Source organism: Lissotriton helveticus, chromosome 3_2 (assembly GCF_964261635.1).
Source record: "Lissotriton helveticus chromosome 3_2, aLisHel1.1, whole genome shotgun sequence".
NCBI lineage: Eukaryota > Metazoa > Chordata > Amphibia > Caudata > Salamandridae > Lissotriton > Lissotriton helveticus.
The window spans coordinates 25,257,941-25,276,142 of NC_136062.1; the positions used below are offsets into that span (position 1 = coordinate 25,257,941).

The window sequence follows — 18,202 nt, forward strand, 5'->3', positions numbered from 1 at the left end:
TATAAAGTGTAGGTTCAAACATTGGTCCATGGTCCCCCTATGAGCTCTAAATCCATAATGGAGATCGGAGAGAATCCCACTCCCCTCAAGCCAATCCCCCAGTCTCTGTAAAATGACTCTGCCTAAGATCTTAACAGCAGAGTCTAACAGGGAGATTGGCCTGTAGCAAGCGGGATCCCCTCTGTTCCCCTTCTTAAAGATTGGGACAATGATGGAAGATGACCAGGATGGTGGAAAACCTGCAGTGGGTATTGCATTAAAAACATTTGTTAAAATTTTTGACCAGAATTGTGGATACAGAATGTAGAGATCTGCGGGAACCCCATCAGGGCCAGGGGCCTTGTGTTTGCCTGTGTCTTTTATTGCCTTTTCTACCTCTGGGGTGTTAAACTTAATGGGCATAATGTGTCGGGATGCTACAGTATCAGTGGAGGTTAAAACCCCTAGCTCTGTATCATAGATATTTTTAAAGTGCTCAAGCCAACTATTGTCCGCAATTACGCAGTCCATATCTGAGTTCCCATCCTCTGTGAAGAACGACTGGTTAATGATGGCCCAAAATGTTTTACTGTCCCTCAGCACATCTGCTGATTGCAGATTGTCCCACGCTTCTTCCTTATTTTGGTGTTTGCGTAGTGCTAGTGCCAGTTTATAATCCTTACGCAGTTTCGCCACTGAAGGTTTATTCCTGGATCTATGTTTAAGTGCTTTGAGTAGGGCATCATGTGTGAGTGAACACTTTTTGTCAAACCATTTATGTGCCTTCACGCAGTGTGAGCCATTGCTAGATTCCAGGTTCTTAGAAATCTGTAAGCATATTTCGACGTAAGCAGCCACATCAGCCCCTGATGAAGTGGGGTCTAGGCAGACGGCCATATTATCCTCAGTTTCCTGTGCCAGTGTCTCAAAAAAGGCATCTGGGATGACCTTCTCCCATTTAATCCGCCTATCCCGTTCCCTGGTTGACAGATGTCTTGGAGCCACTACTCCTGGGTTCCTCCCATGCAAGACACTCCCAAGGTCCACCGCCAGTATAACCGGGTTGTGGTAACTAAAGATTGTAGTTACTACCCTATAGTCAAGAGTTTTGGCTAACACCCCAGGGGATACAAAGATGTAATCGATGATGGTATTTGCGCCCCTCCCAATGAATGTGGGTGCTCTGACCTTATCTTCGCCTAGACCTGATTCAAGTAAGTTTAAGTTAGAGAGGAGGTTCTCAAGGGCATCACCCTCCTTGGTGTGTTCAAAATGGGGGATCCCCTCCACAGGTGATCCTCCGTATCCATCACTGTAGCAATCCCCCTCACAGGGGTGAATATTAAAATCTCCTAGGATAACCATCTCTGGAGCAGAAGTACAATCATGTTTATAGACTGACAAAAAATCTCCCAAGGTAGTTAGGTGCTCATTCCCGGTTGGGCCCTCCTTGGAATTATAAAAGTTAACAAATAAAATTTTCAAGTGATCCGTAATGGTCCATTCAATTATAAGTGAATTCCTGTGGGGAAATTCTATTTTTTTTAAAACCCCAACCAGGTTAAGTGAAAACAAAATAGGCAGTCCCCCTTTTGCTCTCCCCATTGCTACCGGTACAGCTGGGGTAGAGAAACTGAGAAAACCGTCCAGAGTTAAAGCAGGCGATGTATCCCAGGTCTCTTGAAGAGCCAGAATATCATGCTGGTTAATAAACTCAAGCCAAATAGGATCAGAGATTTTTGAGCTAAGTCCTGCCACATTCCAAGTAAGAATTTTGCAGCGATGTCTCTGTAGGCTAGGAGCCCCTTCATCCGCAGCTGAAACATCAGGCAGTCAATCGTTAGTCTCCATTGATGTCAATGGAGAGAATCGGTTCGCAAGGCTGATTGCAGCTGCACCCACCCTTTCCTGTGGCACATGATTGACCACACTGGGAGGGTCTCTTCCCGCCCCGCATAATGGCTCTCGGCCAGATCTTTGATGTACCTTATTAAAGCGCTGCTGGTAAGATAAATGTGGGGTAACACAGGCAGGCCCTGCCTGGCGAATCACAGGTGTTTTGGCCAGAGATCTTGTTATCCCACCTGGGGGATAAAAATAACCCAGGGGAAGTGGTCTAATACCAATATTTGACAACTCTGAGGCATCCCAGAACAACCTGTGTGCGCTGTCGTATTTGTTAAAATTTACGACCAGCAATCCCCTGGGATAGTTTTGGGAAGATTCCCCACCCAGCCCACTCTTCGTGCCATAATAATAGTGCTTGTTATATCTGTGCCTCCAGTACTGAACTCTGTGCAGTGTTCCCCAGCCAGGCTCATCAGGTCTTTACTTGTCTCCCATTTGCCGGCCCTAAGTGGAGGAATCCCTGTGAAGACAGCCACAAGGGGGGCCGCCTCTGGAGGGAGATGCAAACAATTTGTTTTATAAACAGCCCCGCTGTGTACCTGATTAATGGTGTGTGCATCCTGTTTAGTGTGATTAGTCTCCTTCGTGATACCTCCACTTGCCTTGCTGTTCTCACTAGGGGTTTCTCTATGATAGGATGTGTTTATCCTACCCCGATTGCTAGAAGTGCCAGGTGAGGGATTAGTTGCATTCTCGTTCTGGCTTACAAATTGTTTAAGAAGAATGTCGATTTTCTTACACTTGGCCAATAAGCCCACTACCCATTCATTTAGTGTGTCCACTATATCCTTTGCTACTGCTTCCAAAGCTGGTTCAAGTCTTTTTAGGAACAGTTCTTCCATGATATCACATACATTGTCCCTTAAAGTGACAACTTGGTGGATGGATTTCCCATGAGTAGCTTTCCTTTTGACTCCCTTGGCGTGAGATCTTCGTCTTCGCGTGTACGTGGGCAGGGGGGCTAGCGGGGAGTCCGTCGTTTGGCTGGGGTGTAGTAGAAGTGGAGAATTTGGGGGAGCAGTCAGCGGGGCTGCCAGACAAGGGGTATTAGTGGTGATAATAGTAGGTTCTAAAGGTATACGCTGTACAAGTTCGGGGGTAAAACCGTGATCTGTGACAGAGGTGTTATTGATAGATTCCAGACCAAGTTCCTTTTCAGCGTGTGCAATGTCTTAAGTGTCAGTTTCAGCGCTATACCCCTATTATGCCCCTTCAATCTTCTTCAGCCTACAGTACAGTGTTTTCAAAATTTAAGAGATCAACCTGGGGTGGCAGGAGCTTTGTGACCTGCACTTCCAGGTTATGGAACTCCTTGCCCCTCAGGCTTAAAACGAAGACTGACAGCTTGCCTTTAGAAAGGAATTAAACACATGGTTCTTTAATTAACAGACACGGGAGCTCTATTCAATTCAATATCTATATGTGACCACTGGCAGATATCGTTCAGGAGTTTGGCCTATCCTTGATCTCATATGCAGATGATACGCAGTTGGTGGTCTCCTTTGATAATAGAGCAAATTCAGACTATAAGCATCTTTACCATGCCTGGAAACGTTGTCTCAGTGGATGACGAACAGCTGCCTGAAGTTAAATGGGAACAAGACCGCTGATGATCCTAGGGAGTAAAGTCGTAGCCAGACCTTTGCCCAGCTTGCCAAGTTGTATGGGTAGCTCTCCAGACCCTAACCCTTCCATCAAGAATCTGGGAATCTGGGTGGGTAGTGAACTGCCAATGGAAAAACAAGAAGAAAAGCTGGTGGGCACCTGTTTCGGATTACTTACAATGATCCGTAAGGTCTTAGAGTTGATCCCAAAGTACTTAGGGAAAATACTAATTTATTCTATGTTGATCTCTTGTCTTGAGTATGGTTACTCCCTTTAGCTAGGCTCCCCAAAATACGTTGTAAAAGGTCTTCAAGTTGTTCAGAACACAGCAGCCAGGCTTCTTTGCAAAGTTCCAATTCACGAGCCAGTAGGGGAGCATTTGAAACAGCTCCATAGGCTCCCGGTTGACATAAGGATTACATTTAACGCACTTTACTTGACTCAAAGCAATAAACAATAGAGGCCCCTCCTAAAATTAGAGACTTGATTGTGCCATATGTCCCCAATAGAAGTCCAAGACCATCTCAAAAACGCCTTCTCAGAACTACAAGAATTAAGGGAGTAAGATAGGGAGGCAGATCCTTTTCACATTTGGCACTTAAGCTTTGAGACACCTTGCCACGAGACTAGTAGAAGTGTAATCTAGATGCAGGAAAAAGTTATAAAGATTGTTGTTCCCGCATTAATTTTGTAAATATATTATCCCGTCACAGCTCAATCACTCAGCGCTGGGAATCCCTTGGGTAGCTGCGGGCTCTTAAAAGCTATCTAACAGAACATAACAAATCCGGTAGGCTTTCTTCTGTTAGGCCAGCACCTAGACACCTCCGGGTATCCACATTCTTTGTCCTTTTCATTTTCAAGAAAACTGCTGGAAATAAGGTAGGGTGTAACAACGTGTCAGATATTCCTGTCCAGGAATCCAACCTTTGAGCGTGGCGAGAGACCTCCTCAGGAATACAGCTGCTCTTGCAAAACCGAAATATCCACTCTTCGTTCTCCAAGACTGCTCCTTACATCAGGGTCCCAGAGGCTTATCAAGCTAACAGATACCTGTGGCAGCAAAAATATTTACTGCTAAATTATGAAGAGTTTATCCACCATCAGGCAAGTTGTATTTAAGCATATCTACTTACTTTCGAGCAAATAACGCATTTTCACTGGCTATAGAGTAAGTTTGTTCTTCCTGTACACGGCATCCTTAAGTCCACCATCATCAGAAGGTGGGAGAGAAGGGAGATGGCAGTCACCCACAGCAACAACATCTAGTCCTTCTTCAGAGGGAGGATTTATTTCTGGACTCTTTGTATAAATAATTAATTGTAATAAAAGTCACACAATTCAGTGAATTCACTAAGTCAGAATATGTGCAAATGTTAAAGAAACAGACATATTGACATGATATTATGATAACTTGGTTCGAATTTAAAATGTTTCAAAGTCATCCCCTTTGATCTCCTCTCCCAGAGAATGTTTGGCCTGCCCATCTCCACAGAGCACTTCAGAAATCCCACTAATGTCCTCATTTTAAAACATCAGTTAATACATTCTCAGAGACTACAGTACCTGGGTCATGTTTTTGTAGATAGTTCGAAATCGTTTTCGGGTGTACGAGCACCTGTAGGTTCCTCCCATGAGAAAATTAATGATCAGTCCAACATCAGTAAGGGTGATCTTATACCCAGGAGAAAGATTTGCCTGGAAAGACAATGACATGTTGATTCCTGGTTATGACATAACATGTAACTGTTTTGTTTTAATACATTTTAATTTAGGAAGAAGACACATGGTATTTGGTGATCTGAAGGAGTATAAATACCTTGGCAGGGTGGCCTCTACCTTTAAAAAGCATACAACATATATCTTTATTATCTTTTATCGGTGTGTCCTTCTAAAACAGCCCAATGAGATTTCCGCGGATGGTACTTCTTGAGTTTGTTCAAGCTTAGTTTCCAATATTAACTGTGGATGAGGTGGGGGCGGGGGGAAGGCGGTAGGTAGGTTTTGTGTAGACAAAGTAGGTTGATCGGAAAGGTGGATTAGTGAGAGTATGTAAAAGGGCATTCTTTCCATAAAGTTAGGGCTACCCCACTGGGGAGGAACGGCTTAGCCACTAGAACCCAATGGCTACCTGAAGTTCATTCGGAAGGAACTCACTCTGCAGATCTAAGAAGGCTTCACAGGATGCACAGGTAGATGCCTCGACACTGGCTCTAAGCGGGCTTCTTGGTCAGGTAAGAGTGAACAGAGTGCCTGTAAGGCAAGTGGAATTCCATGCGTCATGAAAGAGTGCGTCATTTTTTCTGTATTGTCCCTTTTAAGATGTTGCTTAAAACTTGATGAATTGCCTTTTTTGTGCTGTACTGGGGTTTTGAACAGCTCAAGATCCATCTTATGAATTGCACGATATGCACAAGAGATAGGACCTCTTTGCCATTGTGGAGTTCCAGTAGTGGGCTTGGGGGTATTTATGAACAGGAGCCGTGACAGGCTTGGATGGTTTTGGATAATGACTCGTTTTCCAGATTACTACTGCGGATGGGTTACATACTCCTTTAAGCAATGGCTAAATTGTTGTTTGTGTTTAACAGTACATAAATGAACAATAAAATCATGTGATGATGACGAGGTTATTGTTTGTCAAAACACCAACTCTAGTGGTGATCTTACTCTATGTGTAATGAGCACACAGCTCTTCAACTACAAAGATCCAGGGTTTATGAGGGTGAGCTAGTTTCCTAACTCTTCAACGCACGATTACCCAAAAGTACACAAAGATGTAATAAGGGCCCATGCTCCCTCTTTAATAGGTGTATCAATCTATACGACAAAGGTGGGACAATAGCTCATACACTTAATACATGTGTGATGCAAAGTGCCCTGAAGCCCTACACTGGTATGAGTAGCGCTATATAAACAATTAAATGCATCTGAAAGAGAGTGGTTATAGAGCCTTGAGGGGCACTGTTAAAAGATGGTGGTGATGGAAATCTGTCCTTGGTGGTTGTCACCACCTCCAGCATGGATGGGATAGAGGGGGCACCAAGAAACATTGTAGCACTGGGCGCCACCAGCGCTACAGCCAGCCCTGACTTAGTAGGTAATGCAAATCACAATGATATAAATGCATTCCGGGCATGTATTGGTATTTGAAAGGTTCGCTTAAACGCTCGACAGTTGGCTTGTTCCAAGATGTTACTATAAGCAGCTGGGAAAGCGAATTGGCCATATGTGAGAGAGGGTAACAACTTAGCGTTTATAACCTTTCTGATAGATTTGGTGGATGGGCCACTTAATTTAGAATTCAGCATGCATAGGGCATACGACATCACCTTAGCTTTTGTTTCCATGGAAGCAATGTGTGCCGTGGGTTTTGCATTGCTCGTGAGCCGGACCCCCAGGTAGTTGTATTTGGTCACAATGTTTTCTCCACTTTTAGTGCAGTTCATTTAGTATAATGTAAGAGGGAACATTCATCAATGCACTGATAGAGTTTACATGGGTCACTTCCCATGTCATTTCTCATGTCGATTTGTGAAGCTATCTGTATCCATGCCAGTGTACGTGCCAGGCGAATAGCCCAATAGGAGGTGCTAACATGACTGTCAGCCGAGAGGGGCTGGGGACCCTCCTTGTCCCCTCCCTAGATAGGCCTTAGTGGTGGGGGGAAGGGACGCAAATTATGGACCACTTAAAGGCTGGCCATCAACCTGCGTTCTTCTGGGAATGGTGGTTAACCCTGATATTATTCCCAGCTGCTTTGCATATATTTTGTCATGGAATATGCGCTGGTCAGCTGCTGATTCACTTGTATGCAGCTGGAACACTGCAAATGAATCTTATTGGCTCATTTTGGCACCACAGGAAATTTAAAATGGTGCCACAAATCTTCGAAATGATAAGTTCTGCACCACCCATACATTTATTTGATAAGTGTGACACACCCACGTATAAGGTTTGCTGAAAAAGGACATCCCTGTAATAAGAGCTTTAGTACAAAATTAAACATTTTTTTTTAAAGTTTTATATAGCACGAACAAGACCCTTACAAGAGGAACGGCTAGAATAAGCAGGGCTAATTAACATGGGCACATTAATTACCCCTCTAACACCCCTTCCATAAACGCCAAACAAAATCAACATTCAAGGTTAAACAATTATTATTAATGTACAGAACACTATTGAGTTCATAAAATAGGCTTACCTTTTTTACATCCCGTAACAAGTGGAAAAGGAATGGGTTTGTTGGGCCTTGTTTCTACAAGGGAAAACGAAACAAGGGTGTAAGTTGCTTTGTAAAACGACAGAACTCTCAATATAAACATTTATAATAGCGATTTTAAAAGAAAACAAGCTACTGAGTTCTTGAACACACTCTAATCTTGGAAGAGCTAGATAGACGCATGCATGTACTTTACTTTAATGTGTTGTTAAGTTAGCTCTGATTATGTCTGACAATAACAGAGGCGAGAAGAATTACTTAAAACAAGTTCGGCAAACCCATAAGTAACGCACGTGAATTTTTTACTGAGGAAAGATTCACCATTTCTTATACGTTAAAGAGGTACAACTACTAATTCTGCTTCAAAATTCATTAACGAGATTAAAGTTCATATTACTTTGTAGAAATATTCTTGCCCGCTATATCCAAAATAAAAACTTCAGTTAAACATTCAAAGTTCATGAGCTAACAGTGTGGTATTTATTAGGGGTGGGCATGTTCCTCTGGCTGTTAAAAACATCATCTGACTAAATCTTCATGGCACTTTCCACGCGTATTCATTACAATGCTGTTGCCCGGGACGGGCCGCATTGCTGTGACAATCTCATAGTCTACCGCACATTGCTATGCCAGTTGTTAAAATCCCTGCACCAAAGACACAGGCAATGGACAATGATGAGAGAAACAGTAACAAACATTGGAATGTTGGAGCAGAAAACCTATACCAGACATTATTAGCTCGGAGCCACGCCGTTGTCTTCAATGGAGCACCCAACATTCAAATATATAGTCTTAACGCCCACCGTAAGAGCTACAATCTCCATTAAAGGCCTGCTCCAGCATTACAGGTTCAAGCCAAAGGTAAGAGCCTATATATAACAAGGGGGGAGGACTTTAACTGCTGGTATAAACAGCTACAGTAGGCTAAAAGGATGCTATAACATTCCACCCCATGAGGGTGGAGTATGCTAATTAACAACAAAGGCCTCCTGAGAGACAAAAGGAGTTGAAATCATCTGCTGCTCTGTTGCCTTTGTTTCACAGCTCTTGTTGTGAATGTTCAACAGTTACAGCCGCCCCTAGTCCTACACATGGCTACTATTATTGACTATAGAACATACACAGCGACAGCTGTGAAAGGATGCTCATGTCAGCCCCCGGTTCAGGGCCGGACTGGCCATAGCTGGCACCGGCAATCCCCCGGGGCGCCGCACGGGTGAGGGCCGGTTTTGGGCCCATGGAAGCCGTTTTGTTACAGGGACGTTTTTGCCAGGGCCGGTTGCGGTTCCCAGTCCGGCTCTGCCCCGGTTCTCCCTGGGCTCAGCCAAATTGTTTTTCCTTGTTTCTCCTTGGGGAGAGGAGTTGGGCTAACAGCTAGGGCGGTTGACCTTGTATCTGGGGAACTGGGTTCGAGTCTCGGCAACGACGAGGATCATCCTATGATTCTGGGCAATTCACTTAATCTCCCCATGCCTAACAAAAATGAATGTGTCCTCATGTAAGGCAACTGGTGCTATGTAAAGCGCTCTGATACCAGATACCTTCGGGTCAAGTTTGCGCTATATAAAATTCCGTAAAATAAAAAAATAAACCAAGCCATGGAAACCTAGTAACAGAGCAGAATTTGCCCCTTCCAAATTCTAAGGCTCTACTGACACTGAGCTACAGGAGGAGGTAGAGTGAATGTGCTCTATTGTGCCCTCGTCCACAGCCTCTTTCTCTCGCACAATTCCACTTATCCTAGAGAGGTAGGGGCAAAAGGGAAGCAGAGGCTGTGGATATGGACATTGTACTGTCGAAGGTAGCAAGCAGCATTGATAGGTCACTGCTTCTCCATTGTCTTCAATGGAGCTCCCAACATTCCAATGCTGTAATCTTAGATGAAGATTAAAGAAATAGTTGAAGCAAAGCTCCTAGTCACTATGAACACTGAGGCCCCATTCTGGTCCTTTAACCCCTTCGCTGCGGGGGTTATGTTCCCGCTGTGCTGGGGGGGAGGGGGGTGCGTACAGCGCCCGCATCCTCATGACGAGCTGAGCTCGTCATGAGGCACGGCGCTCCTGTGCTCATGACGAGCTCAGCTCGTCACAGGGGCATTACCTGCCGTGGAACGCTCAGCACAGCAGGGGAATTATCCCCGCATGCGAGCGTTCCACGGCTCATGACGAGCTGAGCTCGTCATGAGCACCGGAGCGCCGTGGCATGACGAGGTCAGCTCGTCATGAGCATGGAAGAGTTGAGCGAAAGTGGATACACACCAACATTCTTGTGAAAGTTTAAGAGTGGCCTTGGTGCTTATTGTCTTCTGCTTCGGGACCAAATGAAGCTCTGCCACTTCACACCGTTGCATCTGCATACTGAGGGGGGAGTGCTACCTGTTTCATACTAGCACCAGCAGTCTGCTGCCCGTGCTGAAGGCTTAACCTTCCGGTACACGGCTGCTAATGCAAAATTGTTTGAGTCACTCTTGGCTCGAACAATGATGATGAGAAGGATGAGGATAGCGATCCTGCCTACAGTAGCCCACTCGCTCTATCTTGATACAGCCTTACTCCTTTACTCAGCAGAAAGTGGCAATCCAGCCAGGTGGACAACCTCCACAGCTGTCCTACTCTCCTCATCTTCAGGCAGCAGTAAACCCTAGTACCTCCTACTCTGAGTTGCAGTGTATCCACTAGCTGTAAGAACAAAACAGATTTTTCAGGGGCAGAGCCACCTTTCATTGGTTTCAATATTGCATATGGATGATCTCACAAAGCAGTAGGTCAGTTAGTAATTAATGTAATTATCAAAGACATGCACCTCATATAATCTGCACTACAGCAGTAGTAGTAGTATGGGCTGCCATGTGCAAACCTTAGTAGACAGTAGGGATGAAAACGTGTTTCTGAAAGCTCACAAATTAAGTACACTTATGGCTCTATGGAGATTGTCCACCTAACAAGCATTGGCAAAGCCAAAAATCTTGCCTTTGCAATGCAAGGGGGAAAAAAGGTGCAATGCATGGCTCCTCCATGAGAGAGGTGTAGTATCGCCCACTAAAAAAATACCCCTAAACAGCTGAAAAATAAAATGGTAATAAAGTTTATTTATTACCCGAGTGGCTGAGTGGCAGCAGGGAGCTGTGCACTTATGTTTAAAGTGCGCATGTCCCTTTGGCTGGCAGTCTTGCGACGTGCACTTTTTAAACTTCTCTAACCTAGCTGGGTTATAGAAGGCATAGGTCTCCAGCACTCTTAAGAGTGTTGAGAGGTGATGCTCCCTCCAATCCCGATGCTTCTCTCACAGCATGAGAGAAGCACTACTATCAGGTAGTGCAGTTTCCTGGGTCCAGAGCTTTGAGGAGAGCTGACCCCCTAGCGAGCAGCATGTAGGTGCAGACCCTCAGGTTACGCTTCCACTTTTCTAGCTGAGTGCGGTGTCACGCACATAGCACTGATGACGTAGCTGCCATTGGGTCTGGATGATGATTAACTAGGAAAGGAGGTTTCTGGATGAACGTCGTAGCCACTTGACTGTCTGTTCTGAATCTTCTCTCGTACCTCTGGCATTTGCGGTCAAGGGACGGGATGCTATTCGACTCCAACTGCCGACACTCGGGTCTGGACGGTCTCACTGTGAAGCGTTGGGAGCAACGCAGTTTGCGCTGGCTGTGGCTTACGTGTGGTTCTTCCTTGGTGGCTGTCTGGTGTCTTGGAGGTGTTCTTGGCTCCTGGTGCTACGAGTCCTCGTACTTCTCCTCTCGTTGTCTTTGACACACCTCTGTTTGTCCAGCTCTTCTGGGTGACACAATCTCCACTCTTCTTCTGCTTCTCCTCTGGGTGCAGTGACATGTACATTTTCTAACAAGGCCAACGGGGCGGTTTAACTTCAATGGTCTCCGGACCACTCAGGCGAAACATCAGTCGCTCTTCTCGGCTGCATGGCTAGCAGCCACCCATCTTGGGTGCTCCACCTTCAGGCAGCTTCTTGACACTCCTACTCCGGGCGTTCCCTCTCCAGGGAATGGCTTCCACGGGCAGTGGTGAGCTGTGGCTTCTTGACAATCCTACCCCGGGCATTCCCTCTGCAGGAAATGGCTTCCACGGGAGGTAGAGCTGTGGTGGTGGCTGGCCGCTCGTAGTGTACGACTCTCCTCTAGACAGCATTGCGTCACTGACGACTCCTGCTTGAGGCATTGTGAGGGAGGACACTGTGCTGCGTTTGGCCCCTTATGGGATCCGTTGCTGCTGTGGAGATGTATGGGATCTCTTTGCTAGTTTCAACAGTGCTTCTTTCTTTTGGGTTCTGGGTGCATGCGGCGCGCACCTTGGACTGCGCACTCTTCTTTGCTAGGGCGCACTCTTCTGGCACCGGTCGTGCCTGCTCTTTCTCCTTGCGGTGATGGTCGTTCACCGCCAGGGGCGTGTGGCGCACCCTTCTCACTTGCTGTGGCATAAGACAGGCACTGAGGGGGCGTGGCTTGGAAGCAGATGGCGGAGGGAGCGTGAGCCTGCAGCTCCGCACTAGCCCCGCCGATTATCCTGAATTGGGGGCTGCTAAGACCCCCAAATTGGCCCCTGGTGAAATGGAGAGGCGGAGGTAGCTGCCCCTGTAGACCGGCGAGGCTGGGTACCCCCCTGGGTGCTTTGGGGGCCCTGCTGCGACTCCCGTTTTGAAGCACGGCTGCTGAACAAAATGGCGGCGCTCGCAAAGTAATCGAAGCGGAGCAGCTTTGTGGAGCCTTGGCTGGCCCTGCCTGGCGAACCGGAGGTGAGGCCTTGCTGCTGCGGAGGCTGGGAGGAGGTGTGGAGGCAGCCTCCCGGTGACCCGGACTGAGGCGCGGTGGCGGCCCGTGGCTGCCTCCGTTCCGGTGGCGCCTGGAGGCGGACTCGGCCTGCGGCCAGTCATCAGCATTTCTGGACGGGTGAGTGAGTGGAGTCTGGCTGGTACTGCCCCTGAAGACTTACCCCCATGGATGCGGGGACGACAGATGGCGAACGGATTGCCGGTAGTGGGCTGAGGGGGGGGGCGTGCAGGAGCGGCGCGGAGAACTTTGTGCGCCTTCCCCCCCCTTTATTCTTTATTTCCTCTCCACCCCCCCCCCGTGCGCCGGTCCACCAAACGCTGCGGGAGGTGGTGCGGCCCGACCGGCGGACTGCTGGCTTGCCCCTGCTGGGCTGCGAGACTCGCCTGGAGGCACTTCGGCGCTGAGGCTAACTGGGGAGCAGACGGTGGAAGATCTGCCCTGCTGCCCCCTGTGGAGAAACATTGCTGAGGAGGTCGTCGCAGAGCTGATCCCTGCCCTGTGTGGAGCTTTCGCTGAGGGCCTAAATTGTCTCCCTGAGGTGGGCTGAAGCTGAGGAGCGGTGGGAGATCATGACCATCCCTAAGTTGCGCCCCCTCCCCCCTCTCTGATAGTAGCATACTGTAACCTTTGGGGTTCACAAGGAGGGAAGGAGCCAACACTGAAGTGCAGTTTAGCTGTTTATTGAATGATTTCAACAGATTCAAAAGACTGTCCGATTCTCAATTAGTATCCACAGGGTAAGGGTCCTCGCGGGAGGGGGTTGGTTTCCATTTTAGGGCTGTCCCGTCTCGCCCGAACCCAAAACAAAAGGAAAAGAAATGTGGCCGTTCACAGCTCGGTAACACACAGGGAGTGGGAGCGGGGAGTGAGGGTAACACTCGTGAGGAGGCAAACGACCGTCACCAGATGCCGGAGAGATAAACCTGAGAAGTGCAGGGTGCTGTGCTCATAGATCGAGTGCCCGGTCAAGTTCCTCCCTCCTCCCTCGGTTACCCGGTTCCTGCCCGGTTGAAACTTAGTAAGGTACGCAAGCGTTCCCGTACCTGTGGTAGCCACGCGTCTTCCTGCACGTGGCTGGGCGACGCGTGGGGTGTTGGCCTCCTGGCTTCTCCTGGGATAATGCCTCCGGGTCTTCCTCTCGGTCCAGAGCTCGAATACCGGCTTCCTCGATTTCAGCTTCTCCTTGGGCCGTTGCTCCATGGGCGGATCTCCCTCCTCCGTCCTTCACGTCCAGTCCTCTGAGGTGGTTGGCTTCTCTTCGGTTTTGGCTCTCCTGCTCCAACTCGCGCCGCGCCGTCCACAACTCCGCGTCTTCCGGGTCCGCCTTTGTTCTCCATGTCCGTGAATCCAATAGGCTCGCGGATACCGCCATCATAGGGGTGGAGTTCCAGTCAGGGAAGTCCAGGCCATCCTTAAAGGGCCCGTACCAGTCCTGCAAGCGAGATGGAGAGTCAGTTACGGGGCAGGTCTTGACCCCGTCACACATACGAATATGCGGCGGCTACAGAGTTGATGGACTTGAGTTGCTGGCGGGGCCCAGCTGGTGTGAGCGCCTGGTGCCCAACCTGCGACGACATGGGGCAAAATCCTTGAAGAGGAGCCTGCACTGGAAGGCACATTCCCCTTTCCTTTCTTGTAGCGATCATTGGCTCGCCAGTTGGACGCCCCTTGCTCTACAGTACATGGTCTTGGTGGGGGGCGCGCTGTGCGCGATCGGTCGGTGCCGAGCAGGGGTGACGCAGCTTGTTGGTAGCAGGGGCCAAGCGAGAAGGAGGGTTTCGAAAGACCGCTGCTGATTGATCTGCCCCACCTAACATAGTGGTGAGCGCGATAGACGAAAAATTCAGGGCCTGAAGACTTTGACCATGGGGAAACCCCGAGGAAAACAAGGGGGGACCTCCTTGGACAGTACAGAGCCGGATGTGGAGCGGGGACCACGAGACCCGGAAACTATCCCTCCTGGATCACTCCCGCAACACCAAGTGGATCAGATCCTGCGGGCTATAACGAACACTAGAACGGCCCTTCAGCATGATATCGAGCAGGTGGCGACGGGTTTGGGGTTCTTGAAGGCTGACCATGCTAAATTGTCTGACAGGGTGCGACAGACGGAGCTTACGTTGGAAGACGTGGGGCCTGCACAGCATAAGTTGGACGCTCAAATGGTGGATGTCATGGCCCGACTGCAGACCTTGGAGAAGAGAGCTGACGATACGGAAGGCCGCAATAGGAGGAATAACGTCTGTGTGGTGGGCTTGCCGGAACGGATCGAGGGGACTGATATGGTGACCTACTTAGAGCGCTGGTTCCGAGAGGTGGTTGCACCAGAAGGCCTGTCGCAGTTCTACATGTTGGAAAGGGCCCATAGGGTGCCGGCGGATCCTGGTCGCCCGCCTCGGCCGTTGGTGGCACGTCTCCTTCATTACAGAGACAGAGATCTACTCCTCCATAAGGCCAGGACCTCTGGCCCCCACACTGTGGACAATAGCAATGTCACGCTATTTCCGGATTACACGCTTGAGGTGTAGCGGGCCAGGGCCTCCTTTTTGGCGGTCAAGTGTGCGCTCCGCGAAGAAGGCTTGCAATACTCTCTGATGTTCCCAGCTCGGTTGCTGATTGCCCTGGATGGCAAAACACACTTTTGTCCTGAGGAAGTCTGGACATGGCTGGAGGAATATAGAGCTGGCAGAGGTGAGGCTGGACTACCATCGGGGCGATCTGCACTGGAGCAGCAACTTCGCTGGTCCTGCCGCATACCGAAGATGGCGCTCGGTACCTGGGGGCCCGTCACTGTCCCAGACGGAGGCAGAGCGATTGGCGGCGCTGCAAGCGGTAGAGATCATTGCTGGGACAGAGGCGTCTTCTCTGGTGCCGTCCACGGTCTCTGAAAAATGAGGCTGATGAGACTGAGACCGAGCTGTCGGAGTCAGGCAGCCAGCTTCTTCCCAAGGTGACACCGGGCACGGCGGATGACATGGTGGATGCTCCATGTCGACGAGGAAGACTCTGTGACTTCTACTGTGGGTGCTGTCGATCTGTACTTCCTGAAACTCTGGGTGGCGGGCGGCTGAGGTCCGGGGTGCCTGGGGCTCCAGAGGGCCGGGGGGAAACCTGCCGCCAGCAAATCTTTAATACATAGATAGGAGAGCACTGCCGCCTTCATCACTGGGGGCTTGGATATTGCTGGGGGCGTTGGTGCTGGAAACATTAGCTGACTGTTGTTGTTTTGCTAGGCTCTAACCCACCCCCACCGGATGGTTCACAGTTAGTACGCCTTGACATCTTTTGAGGGCGTTTGTTGGGGTCAGTTTGGATGGCATTCACTATGTTAGTGCCTGTTCTGGGGAGGGGGGGATGTGTTTGAGGTGGGCTTGGGGTTGTCCGGGATGTGGGGAGAATTAGTTTGGGGATAGTACTCACCGGCGTGTCTTGGAGGGAGCAGCGACTTATTGTGCTTTTTCATATTAATTATGGGTCCGTTACCTGATGTAAAATGTATGACTTGGAATGTGCGGGGTTTACATTCTATGCAATGACGACACAAGATCCACTCCTACTTAGTACGCAGGGGCGTGCAGATAGTATTTCTGCAGGAGACACACCTGACTAAAACCAAAGGGTTAGCATTACAGCGTAGATGGCGAGGGCAGTTTTATTATACTACTTATTCAGCTTTTGCGAGCGGGGCACTGATTTGGATCAGGGCGGGGGTTCCTTTCCAGATGACTGACCAGGTGGTAGATCCTGAGGGTCGTTATGTGGGGGTTATGGGACGACGTCATGGGCGAGATGTGACCCTCTGCAGTATTTACGCCCCTAACGTGGAGTAGGCGACTTTCTTTGCTCGCATGTCTGAAACACTGCCTGTATTTCACGAATCCTGTAATGATGGGGGGAGATTTTAACTCCATAGCGGGTGTAACCATGAATAGATCCCACCCCCCGTTACCTGATGCCCCAATTCATAAATTATCAAAGGTCAGATCACAGTGGCAGGATAGCTGGGGATTTATAGATGTATGGCGAACACAGCACCCTGGTGAGCGCGATTACTCCTACTTCTCGGCCTTACACGAGTTGCATGTGAGACTTTACACAGTTTTGTGAAGCACTGGCCTGGCTGCTATGGTGGTTAGTAGCGAATACCTGTCACGCACCATCTCTGATTATAACCCACTACTGGTGGGTTTCTGCTGGGTCCTGGAGCGCCCGGCTGTACCATCCTGGCGATTGCACCCGGAGATGTTAGAGGACCCAGTCTTCCGCGCTGAGCTGGAAACTGGAATAGAGCGTTACTTTACTGATAACAAGTGTACAGCTACGACAACTGCCCTGGAATGGGATGCCTTTAAAGTAGTGACCCGGGGCTTGTGTATTACTAAATGGGTGGGGGTACAGAAGATGCTATTGCAGGAAATTGATTCCGCAGAAAAGACGCTTAGGGAAGCGGAACGAACGCACCCAACTGACCCTGACGCGCGGGACCTGGTTTTGAGATCAAAGGAGGCTGTGGCGGTGGTCATGGAGCGATTGAGGTGCTTTGATCATAGGGCTTATTTGGCTCTGGCGCATGCTGAGAGAGATAAGGTGGGTACTTTACTGACGGGGTTGGCTAACCCCCTCCCTTGGAGTGCTCCTATTCTAGCTCTGACCTCCCAGACGGGAAAAACGAAATACACTTAGCATCAGATCAATGCCCTTTTTCGCAATTATTACACAGACTTGTATGATAGCCAACTGCAGGTCGGTGAGGCTGACATCCAAGCTTTTTTGGATGAATTGGAGCTTCCTGCCCTGGATGCAGAGCGGGCTGACCCCCTTGGCCAAGACATTACATTGTCTGAAATTAGAAGCGCTATCAAACACATGGCGCAAAACAAAACTCCAGGAATTGATGGCCTGCCCATAGAGTTTTATGCGACCTACGTAGATGTTCTTGCCTCTAGAGTATTACTGTTTTTTTAAAGAGGCCAAAGAGCTAGGGATACTTCGGCTAGAGAAGCTGTCATCATCCCTCTACTTAAACCAGGGAAAGACCCCACTGACCCCTCTGCATATCACCCCCCTATCTATGCTCACCCCTGACTATAACATTTTGAGTCGCGTATTGGCCACTCGACTCCTCCCGCACATGGTACTTTTGGTTCATTCGGATCAGGCCGGCTTCATTCCTATCCACAACACTTCAAGCAGCGTGCACCGATTGGTGCGCATATTGGGTGGGGACCATGCTGGGGATCCAATGGCAGCAATCCTCTCTGTGGATATTGCAAAAGCGTTCGATAGTTTAGAATTGCCCTACTTATTTTCTGTTATGAGAGCCTTCAGGCTTGGCGAAGGCTACGCTCACTGGACTGAAATATTATACTCATCGGCGTGCGCTAGAGTGAAGGTGGGAACAGTCATCTCCTCCCCCTACCCAGTGAGGCGTGGCACGGGTCAGGGGTGTCCGCTATCCCCGCTGTTGTTTGCTCTGGCCATAGAGCCATTGGCTATCAGAGCTAGACTGGGGAGGGATTTATTTATTTATTATTTAGAGCATTTGTATAGTGCAGCTGTCACCTTACAGGTATCCTGGCGCTGAGATATCTCCTAAGATGGAATGAACTGGGAGGCAGCAATAGAGTAAATAATACTTGCTGTTTCCCTCTGAGGCGGAAGCCGGAGGTCTATTGTGCTCTCTTGCACCTTTCTACCTT

At 48.9% G+C, this 18,202-nt stretch overlaps 1 protein-coding gene across 2 annotated transcripts in view; it reads right to left on the reverse strand.

The window, feature by feature from the left end:
• The window catches only part of LOC144826433 (transient receptor potential cation channel subfamily M member 7-like), a 1,864,676-nt gene that overhangs the window by 1,147,035 nt on the left and 699,439 nt on the right, over positions 1-18,202 (reverse strand). For both annotated transcript variants that reach the window (XM_078684758.1, XM_078684760.1), the window contains exons 13-14: positions 7,697-7,750; positions 5,059-5,190 (exon numbers count right to left, since the gene is read on the reverse strand). In XM_078684758.1, coding sequence (XP_078540884.1) covers positions 5,059-5,190; positions 7,697-7,750 — 186 coding nt within the window. The remainder of the gene's footprint in view (positions 1-5,058; positions 5,191-7,696; positions 7,751-18,202) is intronic.